We start from the raw sequence: 25,846 nt of genomic DNA on the forward strand, positions 1-25,846 counted from the left end.
TATTTGAAGGATGGGCACTAAAATAAACAGGGAAAAAAAAATCAAGTCCTGTTTAACTAAAAAAAAAGGGAGGGGGCAATCACTTAACTTAGATTTTGTCAGGCTGCAAAGACTGATGAATGTAAAAGGCAAAACTGCTTCATATCACCAGTGAGTTACAACAGTCTGGTTGACATTGGGCTAGGTCAGGAAACAATGAAAGTTAATTTTCAGTGTCAGATATAAGAAGTATCTACATCTTTCTATGGATACAGAAAATATTTTCATGTTTCTCAGCAAAAGCATCGTTGCCTAACTATGCCTTCTGCCAGCTGCCACCAACCTTCTGAGCAGGCTGAAAGGAAAAATTCTTGTCACTTGTAAACAAAAACATAGGGAGAGCAAAGCTGGAAAAAAACTGGAATTCAGGCCACCGATGTTTTAGAGTGGATTTCCAAACACCCCTATTCACTGACCTTGTATTTGCTGGCTTTCTCTGAGCCTCTGAGCTGTCACTTAGCCACTGAGAGAAATCACCACTGCTGATCATACAGGTTCTGCTGCTAATCTGAGAAGCTAATTCACTCTAATTCACTTCCATTCCCCACCTATACACACCTTTATGCACTTTGTTCCTACACAGCCAGGTTAAAGACACCAGCGGACAAGCACTGAAGAAGGAAAAAACCAAAATATGTCTGCAGTCATAAATGCATTTCTGCAAGTGTTTTGCCAGAGATAACTACCAGCCAAGAAATGCATGCAGTAATCACTGTTCAAGTACCTTAACAGTCATCTAAAGGGAAAAGTGGATATTTAAAATCAAATGTAGTAAAACCTGCAGAGTAATACTAAGACACAATTTGATCTCTGCATCTGATACACTAAGCTACAAGCAAGCTACAAGAAAATTTTGGCCATTGCATGGTAACTTGGAGATGAATTCCACCACAAAGGAAACTAATTCCCTTAGGGACAGAAAATATTATGAAATCCTCCCATCTTTGGAGAAGTGGGGTAAGAAGAGGATACAGATAACCCCTGCACTCAATTATCTTACAGGTAACAACATGCCTGTACACTAAACAACACAATATATTTTAGCAGAGAAGATCACTCATTTGTAAAGAGAATTACTTCCTCTGGGCACTGCACAGTTTGGAAGCAGTATGACCATGTGCATCTCAGCAAGTAAGGCAGTGCACTAGCAGGGATTACCAGGTCAAAGCTGCTTGAAGCTGAGGTCCAGAGACATCCACGACATGTCATTTTTAGGTGTTATGCTAAAATAGATTTAGGCCAGTCCCCTAAGCAGAACATTGCTGTGCATGGACTGTTAGAAGCTGCTCTGAGACTCGCTCACTGATTTAAACATTGACATCTCCAAAAGAATCTGAGCACATGGAATGAATCCTTGGAGCAGACCTGTGGTTTAACCTCCCCAGGGGGAAATTACTCCATGGGAACTGACACCACTTTTTGATTTGATCAAAAAGTTTGTGGGGATGGCAATGGGAGATGAGAAGAGACTCACTGCAGAGATACACTGCTGCTCAGAGCCAAAATGCTAATGCAGAGGCAGTCAATGCATCTTCTACTGATAGCAGCTGGAATGATTCTGCACAAACCACACTAGGAAAACGCAATTATGAGCTGCTCATATGAAGTATTACATTTTAATTAAAATTATTTAGAAGAAATATAGGACAAAATTAATTCAGTATTTTGTAACATTAGCACAATGTATTCAATCGTGCAGCAGCTCCCTGGAGGTCTGAGTTTTGGGAGTTTTTTCCTGTATTTTCTTAGTTTCCTCCTCATTACTAGTTTTGCATATTCAGGAAAAAACCTGAGAGCCACGTCATGTCCTTCATCATTACTGTTGATAGCTTTTGACAAGAAAGAGAAGAATACTTCTTTTCTGCAGAACAATTTTTTTTTTATTTTGCAGAAGAATTGTAAGGCCCTGTTCCCCTTACTAGGACTGTACATTTTTTTAAACAAGCCCAGTATATAGTGATAGAAAACACTGGGGCTGGGGGAGCAACAACAGAAAAATAAAGACAAGTTCTACGAGCTGGTTATGTTCTATGCCCTCTTCTTTCATCCTTGATTTTCAGGGACAACCAAAATCCAATTAGGAGGAAAAAATGTATAATTTTAGTATAGGTTCCTCAGAAGAGGTCTGGCAAGGTTCAATACTTTTACTTCCTAAAATTGGTTTAAAGAAGTGTTTACCATGTTGTTAGTGAAAGCTTTTGGAAACCAAAAGTATGCTTTTGATAGAAAGAAAAAATCTTTTCCAATGGAAACACATTTAGGTACACACCATTGTTACAAAGCCAACAGCAATGTGAACACTGAAGAGATTAGCATATCAATGTTACTGCAGTGTGTCTTGATAGTCCCAGCTCCAGGGAAGATGGCTATTTTAGTACATTGCAGATGTGACAGTTTCAGATACAAGCCTTCACATCAAATACAAATTATTCTACTTTCTCCTTCTCAGTGACAACACCAGATTTTCTCCTGTCAGACCTCCATACACCTTCTGCCCATTTAAATGCAAGTCTCAAGGCAGGCATCCCACCCTCACTGTCTCCTGCAGCATCCCAGCTCCACTGCCCCTTCCCAGCTGCACCCTGCAGGGCACTGCCCATTTCACAGCAGCTCTGGAGGCCTCAGCTCCTGGGCATCCCATGCTTCCTCACCAGTCAGTGCTTGGAAACACCACAGGAAAGGGGACTCTATTGACTTTAGATAATGATGACTTCAATTAACTGAAGATGACACTCTTTTAAGTCTTTTAAGATTGACTGAAGATGACACTTTTAAGTCTTTTCATATTGCAAACCATCCTTTGCAGTATATTAAGAAAATATCTCAAAAAAAACTTCCAAAGAAGCTGAACAAGGGCCAGCACCAAACTGGAACAAAACAAAGCAGGAACTTGTGCTTTCAAGTGATAGTTTTGAAGAAAAATATTTGCAGCTGTTACATGAGAGGGATTACGAGAAAGTGTTTACTTGTGCCACAAAAATACAACTGATTCTCCCACACTGACTCAGAGTATATCAGGGCATTTACAGCTGCTGCTCCCAGGTGCATTGCAGACCTTTGAAGGTGACATGCTGGCTCTTTCACTTCTAGACCAGATGTGGCAGCATCCAACAGCAGCTGGGGTCACTCTGTGTATTGGGGCAGCAGCTGCCAGACAAGGTGATGCAGGTGACACTGAAACCCCTGGACTGAATGGAGCATTCTGCAAAAACACAACACACTACATTCTACATGTTTAAAATAACATGTGAGAAAGGAAGTGGTCCAATATCACTTATTATTTAAAAAATGCACACAAGTTTCCCATGAAAAGTACTGAGGCTAGACCAAAGTCACCACTCACAATAGACACCACAAAGATATGGGATCCAGCAACATTTCTAATGGCAAAAAACATCTAAAATTCATAAAAACAACAAATCCTCTTCAAAAAAACCCCAGATCCTCTACAAAAGCGTATGAGGAAGCAGCTTGTGGGAAAGGAATGATCCAGAGGCACAATCCCACACACATACCAACAAAGGACATCAACACATGCTGCCCTTACTGGAAAAGGACACAGGAGGGGAGATCTGGCTCTGGCACCCGGAAGCTTTGCAGCTGAGTCAGGCAACTGCTCTTTCCTCTGTGCTTTCTACAGATGCCATCCCATGCCACTGCCAAGTGTTTACCCCAAAACCACCCAACAACCCTCTGCCACATGCCTCATTTGTGTGTGCTCAGACCTTCCACCAGTATCCACCACATACAACACACTATGTTATGGATGAAGTGCAAGCCTCCAAAGATGTGATACATGATGCTATTTATTAGAAGAGTCTGAGTATTTTTTACACTGATTCTTTCAGATAATTCACTCTGTAAACCAACCTGTTAGCACAGCTAGAAGAAATTGAAGTAATGTCATCCCCCAGTGTAAAAGAATTCAGATTTTAAACATGTGACCTTCCTCAGTGAAGGACAGGAACTCGATTCTGTGATTGAAAGAGCAGCATTTCACTTCACCATTCACGTCTGATAGATGGTATGGCAATGACATTGATTTAAAATGAGAGGTTCTTCTATTCTCCGTGGACAAAGACAATCATCACAAATGTCACCTATGTGACACGCTTCTTCCCAGGCCTCAGGTAGAGAGCAGCTCTCAAAAGCAGCCAATATGACATAACAATAGCAAAAACATATAGTTGTGTCTAGAAGAGAGATATCAACACTTCAGACTGCCAGTGTGCCCTAGCATTTGTGCAAGGTGACACTGAACCACCCTGACTTTAGCCAAGGAAGCTCTCCTAACACACACTGCTGTAGGAGAACAACCCTGACTCAGCATTTGTTACCCAATTTCAACATGTAAACCACGTCTCTTAACCCTTCTCAACACTACACTCTATTTACACTAAACTCCTCCAGAAGTCCAGGTATTTTCTCTATAATCTCAAAGTTCATCAATGACACTAACTCCCTGTGACATGACCCTACAAGGGCCAACTGCAAAGACAGTATAGATTACAAATTTTCTACAAATGCACTGTAGAACTTTAAAGAAGAAAAGTCTTTACACTAAAAACAAAATAAGTTATTCCAGTCTCAAGTACTGTGATACAGATCTCACATCTGCATCTCTAACATCTTCCCTTATTTCACAAGGATGGAAAGAAATATCTGAGAAGGTAATAAAGACATTTTTCTGTCACTGAAAAAGTGGATTTTGACCGTTCACATTTGGTACATGCTGGAAGGCAAGTCTCAAAGACATGCAGATACTAAAGAGCTGAAAACCAAAACAAATTCCAGCATGATAATAACTTTTCATTTAATAAGGGGAGCACAAATGGTTGTGGGGTTTTTTTGCCTGCTCTTGCTTTCTCAAAGAGCAACACTGTTACACCAGTGGTTTGGCATCAAAGAAAAAAGTAAACTGAATAAATGCAAGACTTTTCAAATAATTCAGTTACTTCTTGAAATGCACTTCATATTTTATATATAAAAGAAGAAAAAAACCATATACTGCATATTAAAAGCATTTTTGTTGCATTCAGTGCACATATTAAATTTCAAGAATTGAAAAAAAAGTAAATTTTACCTGTAAATGCATACAAATATGTACTCAGAATGAACATTTCACCCATCGCTCCTAGGTTTACAAAAGAAGAGAGTCTGATAGTCTTGCTTGCCCCAGAAGTAAAAAATCTTTCTGGACGTGGATAGCCCAAAAAAGGTTTGAAGAGAAAGATTCAGTAAATAACTTAACCTTGTGAGGGGAAAAGAAGTACAGTGCCATTAAAACTACACTGTTAACATGTGGAAAAAGTACTTCCCTTCTGGTTTTTTTCAGAGTCTGGTTGTTTGTACTCAGTGACTCCTGAGACTCTCAGAGTTACTGGGGAAACTTCAGCTGTGGCTTCCACAAGTCGAGGTTTTTCCTTCCATTATGGCAACAGCGTCATAGCATGTGCAAAGTGCCCAGACTGATCCTTTGCACATTAACTTGGGGTAAGATATTGTTGAGATGCACCACCACATCACTGATGCACAAATGGTGCACTCCACTAAATGGGAACTATTTCACCAGAAATCTTCCCTGATGGCACAATGTTATCACAGAAAGCATCAAACAAACAACCAGCCTAAACACAGAGCTGATCACTACCTCCTGCCTACACAGGGGCAAAGTTTAGGACATTGCTCTCAATGACTAATGCACAAGACTCTGTGCCCTTCTGGAATTGACCTCTAGTAAACAAGCTATAAAAGAAAAGAAAATTCACTTAAGGTAGGCTGACACAACAGATACAGACCAAAAATAAGCGTGGGCAAAATTCAGAGTTCTGATTTCCCTAAGGTACAGCCAAACTTGCAAACCTGCAGTTGTGAGTAGCAAGTCTCAGCTCAATTTTTCCTAATCATGCCTTGCAGATACCAATTCATTAGTCATTGTTTCTGAAGCCATAGAAGAAACAAGCAATACTTATCCTGACAAAGTAGCACAAGAATTAAAGAAATAAAAATCCAATGGCAAATCTCAAGAAGTAATAAAAACAGGTTAAAGAAATGAAGAAAATATGAACCAACTAAAAGTGACAGGGCAACAAGCATTCCCTAGAACTCATCATTCTGGAGGTCTGTATTTCAAACATGCATCAGGGATTAATTTGTGACTCCTGTTTTGACTAAGAAAGCCTTTTATACAAATTACATTTCACCTCTGAACCAGTCAAGATGTAATGCAAGTGATTGTCTGCATCTGTCTTTGGGGATGCATTGACCTAGTTAGACATCTAATGCAATTTTTGGCAATTGCTTTTAAGTTTTTTGCTTTCTGTTGTTTAGTATTAATTTTTAAAGAGACTGTAAGACTGTTACTGTGTCTTTGCATGGCAACTCAGCTGACGCACAGAGAGCACAGGACTTGTGGGAACCCAGGAATTCCTCTGGCTGCCCTGGAAGACTCGAGCCCCTGTGAGGGGTCTCAGAGACCTTGGCACAGAGTCCAAGACCCCTGCGCCTTTGATTTAGCCCTTGGAAAAAAAAAACAATTACCAACCTTTACATGAAGAATTACAAGCCACGAAAGTTTAAGTAGAATGACAGTGAATTTATCACAGGGTGAAAAATAGATTTTTTGGGGTTTTTAGAATGAGGCTTCAGGGGACAAGATGGAGGAATCTGGGCATGTCCAGCCTTTCTCCTTCTTCTTCTTGGCCTCCATCTTCTGCTGTGATGTTGGCACTTTTAGATTGGTTTAGAGTAGAAGCTCACTGTCTAACACAGGTGATAGGTATTGGAAAGTCACTGTAAATATTGTACCTGTAGTTTTTAGTATAAAGAGATAACACCACCATGGGGGCAGGCAGAGTGCCTGGACTGTCTTGCTGAGCAAACCTCGGCAGGGCAGGAGAAAGAATTTTATAGATAAGATACTAGATAGATAATAAACAACCTTGAGATTGAGAAATGAAGAGCCCTGACTCCTTCTTCGACCACCAGGCTGGGAAAAGAGACTTTCTAACATATCTCAGGGTCACTCTGACCAGCTAGAGCACCCGAGAAGGACCAGGCTCCACTGATGGTGCTGGGTTTCTAAAACATTGGGGAACATTACAGCATCCAAAGCTTGTGAAAGAACACACATCAAAGCATCAGTTTCAAATGCAACAGTCAAGCCAGCTGAGGCAGATGTCTGAGACAGCCCCTGTCCCGCCCCATTTGGTTGTTTCAGACTTGTGTGAGACCTACAGACCACAGAGAAATCCCCCACAGCATCTAGGATCCAACCACAACACAGAGACAATTTGTTGTAGTTTCACCTTCACAAAGATTACCCAAACTTGCCTCCAAACAAGGATGTTCAAGAGAACATCACCCTGAATGAAGTGGGACTCTATTCAAGAGCCATGGAATAACAGCCTGAACACTGCTCAGTTCAGCAGCACCCACGTGGGCACATTTGACAGAAGCGTTGGTATGAAGCCAGCTTTGTCAACATCCGTGCTTGGAGCTCCTGAAGAGCTTCCACCCACGGCTGGCACACCCCCCTGCCCTCCCCTCAGTGCACACAGCATGCTCCTGTGCTCCAGCTTCAGAGGTTGAGGATGGTCTAGTATTGCCAGGGGTATTTGTGGGAATCCCATCACAAGCTTCAGACAACTTTCCTTTGGTGCCAGGCCCTTATCTGCTCATTCTCTGGGAAGTGGGATTAGTACAACTTCACTGCATGAAGGATTTTGAGAATTCAGTTGTTCAGAAGTCAAGAGATGCATAATTTTTATATAGAGGCATTTTCTAATCCATTGCAAAATTACAAATAATTTTTCTGAAACAGACTGTAGAACTCTGTTAACAAAAGACAAATCTACCAAAAAAATCTCTACAAAAGACCCAAATTAGTTCCTGAAAACTTTTGGAGACCTTAGTTATTACTCTAAAAAAAAACCCAACCAGACTAAATGCATAAGAACATATCTGAGAAGATGAAAAAAACTCATATTAAAAAAAAAATAGTTATAGAATGAAACACTTGCATTCCAAGCTGGAGTTAATCAACAGCTAGCATATAAATAGGCATAATGTACTAAAAGTTTACATGTGACCAGAGAGTTTCATGGATAATAAATCTAAAATCACCAGAAACTCTTGTGTATATACATACATATATATGATATTTACTTAGGTAAAATACCATACGTGCTCAAGTTCTATTCTTTCCTAGACACTTGCTGTTGACTCCTGCTGAACCAAGACACAGCTAATGGGAATACAGAAGCAAACACATGAGCAGAATTACAGACAATTTAATGCTTTCATTTCCATAAAAATGTGAACACTTCACTTCTGCATGTCCTTCTAACATTACTGCTGAATGCTCTTTTGATGCTACCAATACATGCACTTTGTTAATTAAGAAAACCCAAATGTGCAACTATCTGCCTGCAGTCACTTCAGTCCCTTCATCATCTGTAGTAAATGAGACAAGAAGAGTCATCCAGCAGCACATTTATTGCCACTAGAAGATGCCATGTAACAGTAATAGCAAATGGTGTAGGCACAATCCATAGGTGACACCTACAGTGTGTGAACTATATTGTGTCAGAAATGTGCTGAAGTCAGAAGATTTCATACAACGAGTCTATTCTCAATTCTACCAGAAATGAAATCACACTGCCTCAACTATTTATCCTGTAAAAGAGCAAGCTGATCTTCATCCCTCATGAATGAAACTGAGTAAGAACCACCACCTATTGGCTATCCAGTACCCAGAGGAAGAGCTAAAAGAGGAATTGAAGCCTTTATCTTCAGCCCATCTTATATACCCCCTGTCCAAAACATTCCAAATTGAAGAAAATGGGAGAAAATATCTCCTATCAAGGTTTGCTTGAGATATTAAGGAGTTTGGTTCCATGCTGTGCTTCCCAACATTAGAGTTGAACAAGAAATGCTTTTTCTGAGAAGAGAAGAAAGGGCAAAATCCTCTGGTTTTAAGGCTCACCAGTAGGTCACAATTACAGGCTACTTTACTGAACACAAAAACTTTGCTGATGTATTATCACAGTAGTGGTGCAGTTACTGTAGTAACAAATGTTCTTACACACTGTTACTAAGAAATACAATATAGGAAAATACACAGAGACCTTACAGGCTACACCAAACATTCTCTGTTCTCACTACACAGTAAAATGAATCACTGAAAAAAACCCACACAGACACTCCCTAAAGAAAAACACGAGCCTGTACTCCATGTAATTAAATCCTTTAAGTAAGCCACCAGCAATTTTTTTCTCCCAATTGAACAAATAAATTTAAAACCTTCCTGAATGAATTTAAATGTCAAATCCAAGTTTATTCTACAGCTAAAGTTTAGCTGTAATGCACTAGTACAATTCAGGCCTTAAAGGCACCTTCTGTTATAAAAGAAGTTTATATGTCATTCAAGGCCTATATTCTCAAAGGAACTCAAGTTGCAGATAAAACTTTTCTCTTTGCAGTTACTTCAACTATTATAAGCTGCTACAAAAAAAAAAAAAAGCGAAACAACTACTGTTCTTATCATCATGGCAACAAAATATTTCACTTTTTCATATGATACCAAACATACAGATTTAAAAAATAGTGATGAGTAGCTATCCATTGTTGTCTTACAATTAGAACTCACAAATTTTGTCTAATATCTCAATATCAATAATCACTAATGTCTCAATCATTATTACAAAATATAAGCAAAAATTGGTTCTCCGGCTGATTTCAGCATAAAACAATATTCAAATTTGTAAAAATATTTAAAAGTTAGAGGGAAAGCTTTATCACCAAATAAAATTAATACATTTAGGAAGAACCAGAGGAGGAAAAGAAAACTTTGAAATTATCAAAGTCATGATAAAAGAAATCTGCTTTGAAACTGCTGCTAAAATGGAACACTTCTCTTCAGATTCATTAGGTTCCAAAATACCTGTAGGGAAAAGGTATATACAGGTTTTGCAGGTCAATTTTTCTTACTGAAGTTAGGGTACAAAAGAACGTAAGTTTATCATCAGGGCAGAAGAGTGCAAGTTTATTAAACCTACATTTAAAAAAGATCCTCTCAGCTGAATTTGAAAACCAGTTTCAGCTGATAAGAAAAAAAATTATAAAATCAAAGCATATTAGAAGACCTTATTTTAAAATTTTTGTGGTGCCATGTCTCTTAATGTATCCATTATAAACTGCAGTCCAGTAAAATGCATCAAATCCATGAAAGACTCACAAAGGTTTTTCAGAATTCATGTTTTTAATGTGTATCTGCCTGCATCTGAACAGAGAATACCTTGGCCTCCATGAGCACATTTGGGAGGAGTTGTCAAAGACAGAGCTGTACAGCCCAGATGATATTTTGTGTTTTGAGCCAGGCTCTCAGAGCACAGCAGACCTGGCTGCAGACTGTAGGGAATGTTTCCTGGATCAGAACACTAAGCTGTGTGACAACATCTCAAATTTGTAAAACACAAACAATTTGCCTTATAATAACTAAATAACAAAAAATATAAATTCTGTCTCCTCTCCTCTGCCTGGTCACACTACAGTTGCATTCAAATATAGAATAAATGAAGCTACATTTAAAAATGTGTCTTTCTGTTTATTTCCAGGATTTACATCTAATACCGCATGTCAACATATTATCGTGAAGCAGCCTTGGAGTACATACATTATTTCTAGGCTTACAGAATCATTTATCAACCACAATTTGGTGCATTTATTTACAGATTCATATAATATAAAACTTGCTGGTTTTCTGTGGTAAAGCATTCAAAACCAGCAGCTTCTTTGGCTCCCAGCAGGTCAGATATCCAGATATCCTTTGCTTAGGTCTTGATTGTTCCTGCTAGATAGGAACTGGACCACAAATCCACTATCCCAGTGCCACAGGCAGCAATCAGGTGGCACAAACCCTATGTATTTCAAGATGTTTCATCTACTGTATTTGAGTAGTTAACACCAATTATTTGAATTATCAAGGACAGCCAAGTAAGCACCCACTGTGAAGAGGCAATCACTGGGTACCTTGTAGATAATATCAGAATCTCTGCAAATTTAGGCTGATATTTTCACACAAAATATTCCCAGGCTGCAACTTTAAGAAAATCTTGACTATTGTTGCAAAAGAACAATTTACAAAATCTGACATTATTTCAACTGAAAGATCCAGTTTCAACCTTGTACTAGTACCACATGTTCCCATCCTGCTAAATGAATTTGAATTCCTGTAAAACTGTCAGGGTATGGCACAAAAAATTAAAATGCATGAGTGACCAAAAAGATACTACTTGCTTTCTATGTATGCACACTGTGCTTTAATAATAAGAAATTCTGGCTGCAAAATATAATCTTTAATATATGAATTAGGCTGTCCATACTCCCTTTTTAAAAAGACAAAATTCCACAGATGCTGAATCTTGAGTTCTCTGAAGTCTAGCCTATGGATCTGGGGAAGATTTGGAGCACACAAAAGCACCCAGCTTGAATGATATACGTATGACAGACAGGACAGGATGATAAGTTTGAGGTGAGTCACTTATGAATAGGTGGTATTTGGGAATTCTATAATGGATTGTTCTAATAATGTGCTTCAGTGGATGTGAAGCCCTGAACAATCTAGTCTGGAACGAAATGGTGTCTCCATTCTTATCCTGAACTCCAGTCAGAGTAGGATTATCACTTCTCATTATATAATATTTATTTGCAACCTGCTATCCCCTACCTATCCCACCACAATCTCATGTTCTTTGGTAAATACTGCTTTAATTTATCTTCTGATAAAAGAATCTCGTGCCTCGTGTCTCTTGAGTACTACTAAAAATAATCATCACTTCACAAGCACTAAAAATTTAAAGTCTCAACAAATTATGAAAGATGCAAAGGTAATAAGTATCACCATTTAAAGATACTTAACATCTACTTGATAAAAGATTTGCATATATGCAGATTTTATATATATCTTTGCTATTACGCATAGCGGAAAAAAGGAAAAATTGGAGGAGGGAGAAGTATATATATCAGCAGGAGCTTACAATCCAGAAATTTTAAAAATTAAGTATGGAGCAATATAGATGTATTTTTCTTTAATAAAAACTTTGGACTTTTTTTGGCTATGAAATGTACTATTCTGCAACTGCCACCTTTATTTTAGACCAGCAACAGTCAGAACCACCTACATTTTAAATTTGCTTTTATTGCCATAGAAACGGTAAATTTGCTTTAACTAAAAATGAAGTCTTCTGGCTCAATCATCTACTTTCTATATCATACACTACACAAGACAAAATTTATTCATTTACACATCCATACTTGCATACTTTTAACATAAGCTACATCCACCTCAGCTACTATGAAAATTCATATGTGGTTTGTGTTAGGTAAGATAGTTATAGAACATTTATATTAAAATTAATTACTTCAATCTACTCTATATAAAGTCAAAAGGACAGAATTACTTTTAAATTATTAAAGTTCTTAAATCAATCCAATTTTAAGTATACTTTTGCTGACTTTTACTTCAACAGTAATGTTCGGAGCAATCATGCACGATTTTATTAAATAATTGTAATTAAACCTTTCTGTGTTCAATGAGATGGGAAACAAGTCAGAACACATAGAAGAGAATGGTATTTTTGTTCTCTTTAAAGCCACTGACACCAAGGAGAATGCACACCAAAAAATCAAAGAAATTAAGACATCCAGTGCTAATAAAAACCCAAATATATTCATGCAGGTTTAGTACCAAAAGAGAGCTCTAAGCTATTTCTGTAAAATACCGAAGGGCTGTTCTACAAGGCAAGGAAGTTCCTGAAGTCCTCCCAGCCCCAGCTCACACAGCCTGGGGCTCACAGACACCCCAGGAGCAGCACTGGGCTCCCACCAGCCCCTGCCCAGCTCTGCAAAGCCACCAACAGGGCAAGGCTGAGGTGTGTTACAGCAAGGGTGGCTTGTGACCCTCTAGAATAAAATGGGAAATGGGAGAACCAGTCATTTCACCAGGAAAGGCAGAGGAAACATGCAGCATGTCCAGCTGGACATATTGAAACTGTTACATGCAATGCAGCAACTTGAGCTCTCAGCAATTCTTAGCTATTCTATCTACTTGAAACAAAAGTGGGGAAAAATAACAGCATGTAAGGTTTACCAATGCTAAATTTTGGCCTGAAGTCCCGCCTAAGGGAGGAATAGAATATTCACTATTGTATGTCTGGGAAAAGAAAAAAACTTTCAAGTTCTCCCAACATTAAATAACAGAAGAATTCTAAATATAATTCACAATATTGGAGAAAAAAATTAATAAATTACCATGGCTGCATTGCAGGATAGCTTACTTTGACTAGATAACAACATTTTCCATATGACTTTTGAAAAATATTTGAACATCCATAGATATTAAATTATACTGGCTTAGAAAACATTATTTCTTCTTAAATAGAAATACTCAACAACAAAAATTTTTGAAACCACCATTATCCACAAATGCAATATTTACCTCTGGCTAGTCTAACTGTTCAAAGGAAAAAAGCCATACACAAACTGACCACTACAGGAACAGTGGAGTGACATTTAACAGAATTGTAGTTTCCTGAGGGGGAAAAAAAAGTGTTAAAAATCGACCAGTGGTTTTTGGTGAAGGAATTGTTGATGGAAGGGGTGGGATTTTTGTTGCAGAGAAGTTGGTTTGGTTTTCAGGAAAAGGAAAACCTGAACACAGGGGTGGAGAGGGACCAGTCATACTGATTTTATTTTTTTTTTAATTTTCTGTAATTGTTTTCTGAATTGTTAGCTGAGCTAATCAGACCTTTGTGCAGGTATTTCTAGAACACGATTGAAATACAGTTAAATATTTGTAAAAGCCACAAATTCCAAAGAATTCTTAGTAAAAATGGCAAGAAGAAAGTCTAAATTAATTAGAAAAAATATTCATTGTGAATTATTCATGAAGCATTAGTTATCTCATGCACACACACACATGCTTCAACCATATAAACCCTCTCAAATCTACGTGGACATTTTCCAGGAGACTTGTAATATTTTAGAATAGAAAATAGTGTAAAAAATTCCTGGAAAACACTTCACTTATAGAGATCCCCAAATAAGAGTAAGCCCCCAGATGCATTCATTCAGATGATAAAAGGCAGAGGTTGTGCTCACCCTTCCTGTTCTGGAGTGAAATAACACAAAGTGAAAGCTCTTTCCTTGGAATTTGGCTCAAGAGCAAGGCTACCATACTACAGCTGTTGAGCCTCACAATGGCTATGGGGATACTTCTAAAAAAACTCAAACAAACAGCACATGACCAAAAAGAAAAGCTGAATTCTAACATTTTTATTGTCCAAAAGTTATGAATAAAACAAAATTCTGAACTGGTTCACCATTTCTAAACACTGCAGTCAAACAGAATGAATGTAAAGAAAGAATCTGTTTCTCATCTCCTAGATGAAAGCACTAGGCCTAAATATATATTTTAGTCAAATAGTCAACATGGAAGTACCATACAATTTTTCAATTTTTTTCCAAAGGAATAATCCCAACAACTTGCTCTCTTAACCTAGGCAAAGCTTGAAAATATTTGTGTAAAGGAGCGCAGGTAGTTTGGAAATCACAGCAGCAACATACACAGCAACAAACAACAATAAAGCTTTTGTTTGTTTTTTTTCCAAATCCATCTTCTGTCAAACAAAGCACAATCCTCATCTGGCAGCATGTCAGTTATGGCAGATGTCACACTGGTTGACAAGATTTACCAAAGTGCTCAGTTCATGAATATTTTAGATTAACTATCAGGCAGTGTGCAAGCACAGCTGCTTATTCTGAACCAAACTCTTCAGGTTCACTAGAAGAACAAAATGTCTGGAAAGAAGGACAGAGAGAGAGAGGAGGAAAAAAAACTACCCAATGGTATTATTTTAAAAGAAAAGCAAAAAGATGAGGCTGGACAAAAATCAGGCAGACAATGCCTTGGTGAAGGTCTCCAGGAAGAACAAAACTTTATTGTATTGTAGGAGCAGAACATGGCCTTATGTAAAAGAAGTAAGCACAAACACTGTTTATAACCCTTTTTCCTCTCTAATGGTTTCTTCCTATTAAAAAATACTTTGATTTAAACAGGCTGTATAAACACTGTGTTCACCTAACTATTGAATCAAAGAAAAACTATTGCTGTTGCAGAATCATTTATATCTGCTGGGTGGACCAATCCCCACCCTTGTGCAAAACCTGACACACAAAAATGCTGCAGAGGATGAGCCATCCAACACTGCAAAACTACATTATTTTAAAAAATAACAATAATAACTTTAATTATTATATTGAAAAGGCTAAAGTGAGACCAGTAGACAAAGACCGCCCAACTATCTGTCTGGAGCATTTACATATAAATATTGCTATTAAAATCCTTAAATCTATTTTTGAATTTCTTCACAGGTCTGAGAGCAAAGAAGCACCAAGATTACCTCCAACTTTTGCTATGGAACCTGCTCTAAGAGCTAGCTCAAAGAAGCATAGTACTAAGCTTAGCAAAGTGTTAAAAATATTCCTCAGCAGTCTATAAAAAAATTTTCCTATACCCATTAACATTTTCACACAACACTATATTTTGTCTGAATCCCTGTTGCATGTAAACAGGAGGCTCAGGCAGGAGCATTTGACTTAGAATTGTGTATTCAGTGCAGATGCTAGATTCAGCAGAGAAATGATGAAGAACCAGGCCTTTTTTTTTTCCCCTTTTCTAATTAGCTGCTTTTGAATACCATTAGCAGCTCTAGAGGCACCATCATTTTATTACTCCTTAAAAAAGATATACATAAATAGGAAAAGTAGATCCACAATTTCAGATGAGGAACAAGTACATCAGTGTAACCATGCCAGAAATAACACAAGGCCCAAAACACAAATGTACTGTGAAGGCAGTGTGTGCCCACCTCTCCCACAAGAATACTCAGGAAATTCAGGTTTCCCATTTCTAGCACAACCAAGCTACCACACTGCTGCCAACCCAGTTCACAGCCAAGCTGCCCTCCAGCATGCTGGCAGACTCTTGTTAATTTTTTGTATGTTTCTTTTACTATTACTCATGTTATACACATCTACTTTTTTTTTTTTTGATCAAGAATATTCCACGCCCCCAAGCCCTTCAAGTTCAATAATTTTGGAGGAATCTTTTGTCCAGCTTTCCCAAAATTTCATCACACACCACAATATCTTGGGGGTCCTCCCCTGACTGAGAAGGCACTACTGTAAATATAAAAAGTATTGTTTGAAGTTTATGTTATTATATAGAAGACTTTTGATAACAGCCCAAGTTATACAACTAAGCACTACTTCTAGAACATCCAAGAAATGTGTCTAGCTCATCACTTTCCAGCACTGAACTGAGCTCTGAGAAGACATGGAAATTGGGGCCAGAAGCCATTACCTTCCAGCAACTGATCTAGGTCAAGGTCAGTTGGAACAACTTGTTTAAGTCCAAAAACTAGTAGCTTTTGTATTAAAAGAAATAGATACTTTTCTATAAATATAAATTTCTGTAGCTATCCCAAACATGAAAGAGATAATTTTAACACTTGAGAGCCAGCCAAAAATATCTAATTTTGGTTGCTCATATTAGGAAAGAAAAATAAACTATTCCATTTTAAATTGTCCAAAGGGCAGGGGAGAGAAGCATAGGGATTTGTTTGTTTTTGTAGCACAAGTTACAAATTCCTATTCCCTTGGACTTGACTGAAACACACTATCCTTATTCACTGCCTCTTCATTAGACAGTTTTTGATTTAGAAGAACCACCTTCTCTGATAAAAGGATGTTAATTAGTAGTCTTATTCTTCCAATATTTTTTCACACTGAAACCTATTTTTTCCCAAAACAGATACCTGTTCCTAAACAAAGCATGGGGTGCAGCAGGATGTTCAGTGATGCATTCCAATACTGCTTCTATACATGCAGACCCACAGTCAAGCTTAGAAGAGCAGCAGTTCTGAACTATACAAATATCAGCAAATCCAAGGTCATTCTGTGAATAATGTCATTTGGCTTAAAGCAAATTCATTATGCTCAAATCTATTGTTGAATCATCATAAGAGATGAAGTATTTTAAATGTTATTTTTCAGACTTGTAGCTTGAATTTTCTGTAGGCTTCAGAAGCTGTGACCTAATAAAAGTTTATTAACACCGTCAATAAAAAGCTAAATGTATTTCCAGAAATTCCATAGTAGACCTAACAAAACTAAACTAAACCTGAAAGTGTCCTGCCTTTCAGTGCTTCCCTATACCTAGAGGAAATTTTACCAAGTTTTACTTTTCCTGTCCTTTAGGACTACCATACATGAAATCTGTCTGGAATTCAGGAAAACAGAACTTGTTCCAAAACACACAACTGATCTGTGATTTTCAGATCTGTGATTTTCAATGGCCATTACCCACCATGTCCAGCTAAATGTTCACTTTATGCCAGTACATCAAAAAACTAGGTGAAAGATTAAGGGATTTTGGTTATGAGCCACTGAAGCAAGGCCAACTTGAAACACTTTGCCAGGTAAACAAACTCACAGCAGGATTCTTAAAGTATAAGCAGAGCTCTAAGATACCAGCAACAACCTACTATTTTTCAAATATAGCAGTCACTTTTTTGTACAAGGCAAAAAACAATTATGTTTTTTTTATAAATTACATGCTTCAAAGGTCATATTTGCAAGAATAAGTTAGTTGTTCAGAAGACTTTAAGGATTAAAGGGAACCAAAAGTCTTCTCTCTCTCTATTAATTGTTACATACAATAATTCATACTTTCAATATTCTTTACTAAGTTGTGTAGAAAGTTTTTTTCTGTTTATCTGATTGTACACTAAATCTTGTTAGTATACTTTCTCAAGATCAAATGTCTCCATGTTCTATTTGCCTGCATTGTATGAATTTTAATTAACCAGGAGTGCTTTTTTTTTAATGGGTTCAACTCCAAACAAACTCCAGTGGAGACACACACAGAAAGAATTTTTGTTCTTGAGTACTACTTCTAAGTATAAAATGGTTAAAGTACAAGAATGAAACCAAGACACTCCATTCTCACATCAGCCAAGTGTCCCACAAACCTAAAAGCAAAACCCACTTGGAACTGAAGCTGGCATTTGGTTTGCCAGAAGCAAGAATTTGAGGCTGACATGACTACCACCCCTTTTGTATCTGAGGACTTCTTCCACAAACCCTTAACCAAATCCTTTGCTTCCTCTTGCCCCAGAGTCTTCCATCTAATTTCATGGTTACAGGCAATAAAAGCCACTGATTATCAGAAAAGAAGAATTAACTCCAAATAAGGATTTTAGTGCCCGAAAGTGGAATTATTCAGCAATCTACACAGCCCTACCAGAGCATCACAGAATTACCACATTTCATTAAATAGGATTCCAGCTGATGTCCAATAATAATAAGCATGACTATCTCTTTTTGAACATCAAGCATGTCGGGCAATGGCCTTGGGATAAAAAGCACTCCCAGAAGCAAGAGGAGAACTATGAATAAGAATGAAAACACTGCAAGCTTCTAAGTGTCTCCCTAGAAAGATGCATATCAAATGTTTCCAGCCAAAGCCACAGCCAGGAATACTAACAAGTTAAAATATTACTTAAGAAGCAAAGGTGCAGAAATAGAAATACTGGAACCAGGAAAGACTGAGGGTCCAGATGTCCTGCCTCATAATGTTATATTTTAACTTTCAGTTAAATGGACAAAATTACTAGCTGAAACCTAAAAGCAATGAGGTGGCTTTACCTTTCTGTCATAACACATAGATCTCCAACAGGGAAATACAAAATGTTAAAAAGGAGACGGACTCACTGCTGAAATAGGAAATACAGCAAAAAAAGTGAGTCAAGCCTGCAAGACTGAAAGAGTGGCATCTTTCTTTGTGCCGCAAAAAAAGCTCAGCTATTACAAAAGTGCATTAAAATAATGAAAACACAGGAAAATGTCTCATCGAGAAGCAGTGCCCATTACATAACATTCTGGTACAGGCACAGAATGGAAGGTTAACAATATTACATTGTAATGATCAATTTTATAAATGTCTCACTGAATTTCACAGAAGCAGCATGGTTCCATGCACCACTGAGCCCCAGTAGTTTTACATGGCAAAATCAGCAAGCAGAACATGTGCAAAGAAGACATCTTCATGATCAGAAGCTGACACATATACACGCATAACTACAGATAACAAAAGGCAAAGGTCCACATGCAGAGCAGATAAGGTCAAGAATCTCAACCCTAATTCACAGATTAGAGAAATGTGGGAAAATTAAGGCTGGGGGGGATTACACTGCTCTCCTAATTACAATTCACACTTACACATCCTTCACCTACACAAAAATAAATGTCTAGTCTTAATGCAAATGACGTGCATTTCTTCAAGATGCTAAGTTAGTACCAAACACATCACTTCTGATTTTGTGTGAAATACCATCCATGCATCCTGGCACATCACAGCTGAGGACAGCTACCTGCAGGGGTGGGAGGAAAACCCATGCAGTTTGAAGACACTTTGCACCCAGAAAGACAGTACAAACAGATACTTTTCTCCAATTTGCATTGAACATTGTAGTACTGTCCAGCATATGGAAAATTAACAATAATTTAAAACATCTCAACTGGATGCTATAATGATTTCTTTCCAGTCAGAAGCGACTACTAGACTAGCAGCCAGTAAAACTTGTACAAAAGGTCTGCTAGGCAGCTTTATTTTCATGCACAAACCACCACATTAAGTTCACTCCCAAGTGCCTGCTCTAGAACGAACATTACAAATCCCACACTTTAATTTGCTTAAGAGCATAAGCTACTTCATCTATATCCACAGCCTATCAAATTTGGTGGACTTCTAGGATGGGGTTACAGCAGTGGTGAATAAGGGAAAGGCAAAAAATATCCCTCTTGTGTAAAGCATTTGATGGGGTCCTGCATCACAGCCTTGCCCAAACTTGGAGAGACAGGGATTTGATGATGGACCACTCAGTGGATAAAAATTGGCTGGATGGTCACACTCAGAGACTTGCAGTTAACAGCTCAGTGTCCAAGTGGAGAGAAGTGATGAGTGACAATCCTCAGGGGTCAGTAAGGTGACAGCTTTGACAGCTGCATGGACAGTGGGATCAAGGGCACCCTCAGCAAGTTTGCTGACAACACCAGGCTGTGTGGTGCAGCTGACGCTCTGGAGGAAGGGGAGATCATCCAGAGGGATCCTGACAGGCTTTACAGGTGGGTGTGTGAGAACCTCATGAAGTTCAACAAGGCCAAGTGCAAGGTGCTGCAGCAGGGTCACAGCAATCTCAAGCACAAAGACACAGGGGACAATAGATTGAAAGCAGCCCTGGGGAAAAGGGCTTGAGAGTGCTGGTGGACAAGAAGCTGGACATGAATCAGCAGTGTGTGCCAGCAGCCCAGAAAGCCAACCACATCTTGGGCTGCATCAAAGAGCTGAGACCAGCAGGTCAAGGGAGGTGATTCTTCCCCTCTGCTCTGCTCTCATGAGACCCTACCTGGAGTGCTGCAGCCAGCTCTGGGGTTCCCCACACAAGACAGATGTGGATCTGGAATGAATCCAGAGAATCAGCTGACTGCACAGAGGTGCACCTCTCCTACAAACACAGACTGAGAGAACTGGGGCTGTTCAGCCTGAAGAAGAGAAAGCTCTGGAGATCTCTCAGAGCAACCTTCCAGTAAGTAGGGGGGGCTTACCAGAAGGCTAGAGGAGGACTTTTTAAAAGGGCATGTAGTGATAGGATGGGGAGAATGGCCTTAAGATGGAGCAGAGCACAGTTAGATTAGATATTAAGAGGAAATTATTTACTGTGGGGGTGTTCAGGCACTGGATCAGGCTGCCCAGAGAAGTTTTGTATTTTCCATCCCTGAAGATGTTCAAGACCAGGCTGGATGAGGCTGCAAGTAAACAGCTTCCTGCCCTTGGCAGGGGGATTGAAATTAGATGATCTTTAAGGTCCTTCCAGCCCTAACTATTCCATGATCCTTGATTCTGCAATTAAGCCCCTGTGCCAGTGCTTACCTGCACTGCTATGATTTGATTGCCTATTTTTAACTAAGGTGCACTGCAGAACCTCTGCCTTAACTGTACTAAAAACTACAACTCAAAGCAGTGTGAGTCAGACTTGTTTTGCTGGGAAGAGTTGTGCCAGAATGCTCTCCCAGCAATGTCTTTGATCTTTCTCTCAACTGCAGACCCCCTTCTGACCATTCTCTCCCTTTTCTCTCCATGAGGCTTCAGAACCTAAGCCAAGCACTGGGGAATCTGTGTCCCCACAGCATATTTGAGGGGGAAGGTCACTCTGCATCTCAACTCTTGGGGAACACTCTTTTTCTAAAATGTTCCTCATTCCAATTTTCCTATCAACAGCCTGTTTTTGCAGTACAGCATCTGAGAGCTGATGTTAACAGATGATGATTAGATGATGACCAAGATTTGACCTGTCTTGCAATGTTACTGCAGAATGCAATACCCTCCCTTCCCCTTCTCAAAATGCAAAGATACAGCACCAGAAGTCACACTGCAAGTACATAACAGAGCATGCAAAAGCAGTATCCACAGCTGCCATAAAAAATGTCATTTGCATAACCAGTCATGAGGAAAGTATTTGTCAAAAAGATACATTATTTTCCTGATGCCAATCTCAAAATGCTGAACTGTAAACTGCTTATCAGTATCAGCAGCACTAATTTGATTAAATATATTGGAAAGGATACAGAAATGTGAGTCATTCACTCAACAGGTATCCCATAACTGTATAAAAGACTTCTGAAGCAGAAGTTTGTTGCTGAAGGCATTTCTGTCATTTTGAAGACAGGTGCTGCTTGATGGTCATGTGAAAAATGCAGTGAAGTTCTCTAGTTTCATGACACACATTTAAACCAAACTTTAAAGTAGCTTCAACAATACAGATGAAGTTCACTCCTCCATGATGAGAGCAGTTGATGAAACAGTTCCAAAAGGCATTACAGTTCTTTGGTGTAGGACTGGAGAAGGTGTTATGGCTACATTGTGTTACTCCCTTGCAGAGAAGGAGTCAAATACAGCCTTAGTTTCACTCAGGGATGCTCAAAGGAACTGGCAAAGATGCTTCTGCATTAGTCAATGAAAAAGAACATCTGTCCTTTCTCAAGAAAGAAAAAGACAGCAAAGGAAAAGGCACTTTTACCCAAAAGTAAGCCAGATGATTTTCAGAATGCAAAGTCATCTTTCCTTGAATGTCATGAACACACACTGTCATTTCAGGTTTATTAAAGTTTTTTGTGAAACTGGAATGAGGTTCAAAATGTCTGACAGGAATTACAGTGATCTGCCACTGCTATTAACCAACATTTTAAAACACTGTCTGCCACAAATAGGAGAAAGTAATAAAAAAAAGTTTCCCATTAATATAGATAACTCCCCCCAAAAAAGCAACAAAAAAAAAATCCCCACCCAAAATAATATACCCATAGCAAAATAAAATGCAAAGTCTTTGCAGATGCACATGTTTAAGTTGTCAATACCTGAAAACCTGCCAGTGAAACCATGAACAGAAAGCTGCTTTTGCACTACACAAGCAAAATTCAATACTGGGGACCCAAACAACTCCTCACAGAAATGAAAGCAATTACAATTTAACACCACCTGTAAATACCACCTGTAAGTTGCAGAAAGTTAACAAAAGCAATGTATGTCTTGATGCTGACATACAAAGTACCTCTTTATAACAATGAAGTTCTTGAGTTAAATGAGATGAAGTACAATTATAATCAGAATCAAAAGTGACCATAGCTGCCCATTGCCTGTCTGCTAAGCATTTATAACAAATGGGACAGCATATACTTGTTACTCATTTTTATAATGCCCTTGGGTAACAACTCTGAGGCTGCAGATTACCTGAGAGCAAAACACTGATTGTCTGTAGCCAAGCTTTCTCCTAGGAAATGTGATAGATTTAACTAAACTCCAGGAACACATTAAGGTTTTGGGGAAGTGTGTGGGGGGAACCAAGAGATCTGCACATCCCTGACAACAATCTCATTGATTGATGACACAATTAGTGTCCCAGTCCAAGCTACAAATATATAAAGGATTTATTTAACAATGGAGTCAATTCTACTGCACCTACAACACCACATTTGATTCACAATTGTCAAGAAGCATCATGACAAAAGATTTAGGAGTGACAAGCAAGGTCATACCCTATAGCCCAGTGATGGAAAACAAGGGACTGAGTAGGCCAAATGCCCATTCTTTTTATTTCTACAAAGTGTTAAACTTTAGTACTGGACATTAAGTGGTTTTCCTCAGAAGTGAATACCCCAATCCCTAATTAGAATGAAGAACCTAAGCACGGGACTCTTAAGTCCAAGCTGTTCTACGAACACCCACTTCATCTTTTTAACAAATTAGCTTTAATGAACTTCATTTCCCAGCCCCGAAGAACTGGGGAAAAAGGTATCCAAAGCCTCAAAACTGTGTGTGAGGGGAAAAAACCCCAGCCCTGCTTCACACTAGTGATGAATATTTTAAAAATTCTTCAACTATATGTCAAATATCTTTTTCTAGACTCATAATTATTTATTGTAAGATTCAAAGAAAACTCCATAAGGCAGTGAGAATAGGTATTATCAGATGCTGAATCTCAGTTTACACAGATTTAAAGTAACATCCATTTTTCTTTCCATCAGTCTGAGAAACTCCAGTATTTTCCTATCAAGGATAACTCTTAAGAGCCTTAGTTGACATTCTCAAGTCAACACTTTCTTTGCAGAAAGCAAAGAAAAAATATGCAGAGTACAGAAAGTCAATCAAATGGTAATCTTGTTTTATAAGTACATACATGAACACAAAGTTGTGAGCAAATATGACACAAAGATTCAAAAGACTGAAAAAAGTGATTTGGTTTAGGTGCCTTATTCTCTTGAGGACAGATCAAATGGACTTTCAGAAGCTGCTTTTACAGAAAAAGAATCTCTGTATTACAGGCCTTGTTTTGTACATCTTTTCAAAGGCTTCTTGTCTAGAATGCAGTTTGCTGGATAATTGAACCATGTACAATACCTTCTGACCTCCTTCGTGTCTGTTTGGCCTTTTCCACTGATGAAAGAAACCAAACTTTATTTTATTTATTTCCACTCTCGGAGATGTGCATTCTTAAACTGATCCATTTTCTGAAATCAATTCTCACATAAGCGTAGGTGGTATAAACTTAAGAAACCTACACAACTTTACTCTTCCCTCACTTAAGAAGTCAGGACCTAATTTGAAAGCATGGGATCCTAGAAATATCTTCAATTTTGAAGCTACCAGTACATTAAATACTTCAAAGAGCAAAACTGATACAGATACATAAAAGCATCAAGCTCCCACAAGCTACAACTTCAACATTCCTTCTGATTTTTATCTCCTCATTGACAGACAGAGTGGCCAACAAGTATTCAGCATACCTGCTCCAACCTCCTTTTCTTCTTCTTCAATGTTGTTTTTGATGCTGTCATACTCTTCATCAATTGCCTGGTTGCCACGCATTTGAGACAGAATCCTCCGTGCCCTCTGGGTCTGCCCTTTCTGAATGAGCCAGCGGGGACTTTCGGGAAGAAACAGGAAGCCAAGAAACTGTATAACTGCTGGTACAGCTGACAGGCCCAGCATGTACCTGCAAATAAATCAGAAAATAGATACATATCTACTATTTTCCTACAAAAACACACTATGAGAAAATTCAGTTACAGCTAGTCAAACTGTATTTACAGACTAAATCTCCCACTCCTCGTATTCTTTCTCACTGCAAGTTAAGGGGGGAAGAATCATATTCTGCAGGTATTTTAGAAAACATGATCTTTCCTTCATTTCCAGGAAATCTCAGGGACATGGTGACTATTCTGCCACCACTGACTCTAGTGCCACTGCTCCTGAGGACACTAAGTTAGACTAAACAAAAACTCTGAAATATTACACTAGTTTGAAAATGGATAAACCCTTCAGTGACAATAGTCAACAGAAAGAGAAAGCAAATGCATGGAGAAAACCAAGAACTGTTGGTGACAAAGATGAGATTGAAATCCTGCTAATTGTTTCACCAACATATTAAAACAAACAACAACACCAAAAAAAACCAGCCAGAGAGCAATGTATAATTTGGTCAGTAGTACATATACACAGACACATTTGCCAGTTTTAATTTTGAAAATTTCTGACTATAAGCAGAAACACTGAAAAAAGTTCATAGCACCAGCACAGCAATTTGCACAAGATCTTTCAGAGAGTCTGCTCTTAAATCTCCACACAGATGCAGTGTGAGGTTTTAAACAAAAACTGCATTTTAGATGCCCAAGGGTTACTATTTACAGCATCAAGGCTATTTCTGTACTCAACAGAGAATTACCACTGGTAAAAGCACAGTTATACTTCCAATGATCAGCACACCACCAATTTTCATGGGTGGCTCTGGTCTATACACACCACATTTTTATATTTCTTCCGTAAAACAACAAAAGGATAAAAAGAATTGCAGGACCCTGTATAATTTTGTTCTGCTTTTACATCTGACCTTTTCCCATTCACACTTCACCCAGATTCTTTTCACTTTCATTAAAGGCTTTAAACAGTCTGCTGTCACCTGTACATTATTGCAGTTATCACAAGTTGCACATCAGTGGATATAATCATTAAAACACCTCCAGAAACCAGTCCCTCTGAAAACTGAGGTAGCCTGTACTCATAAACAAATTCACACCTTGACATCAGTCAGGAGATTAAGGAGATTTGCTAATCTCTGCTCTAGCTCCTCTC

At 38.5% G+C, this 25,846-nt stretch overlaps 1 protein-coding gene across 1 annotated transcript in view; it reads right to left on the minus strand.

Moving 5' to 3' along the window:
• Nucleotides 1-25,846, minus strand: part of SLC2A13 (solute carrier family 2 member 13) — a 144,820-nt gene that overhangs the window by 89,259 nt on the left and 29,715 nt on the right. The window contains exon 3 of the mRNA XM_058022407.1: nucleotides 24,502-24,710. Coding sequence (XP_057878390.1) covers nucleotides 24,502-24,710 — 209 coding nt within the window. The remainder of the gene's footprint in view (nucleotides 1-24,501; nucleotides 24,711-25,846) is intronic.

This window comes from Melospiza georgiana, chromosome 4, assembly GCF_028018845.1.
Source record: "Melospiza georgiana isolate bMelGeo1 chromosome 4, bMelGeo1.pri, whole genome shotgun sequence".
NCBI classification, from domain to species: Eukaryota; Metazoa; Chordata; class Aves; order Passeriformes; family Passerellidae; genus Melospiza; species Melospiza georgiana.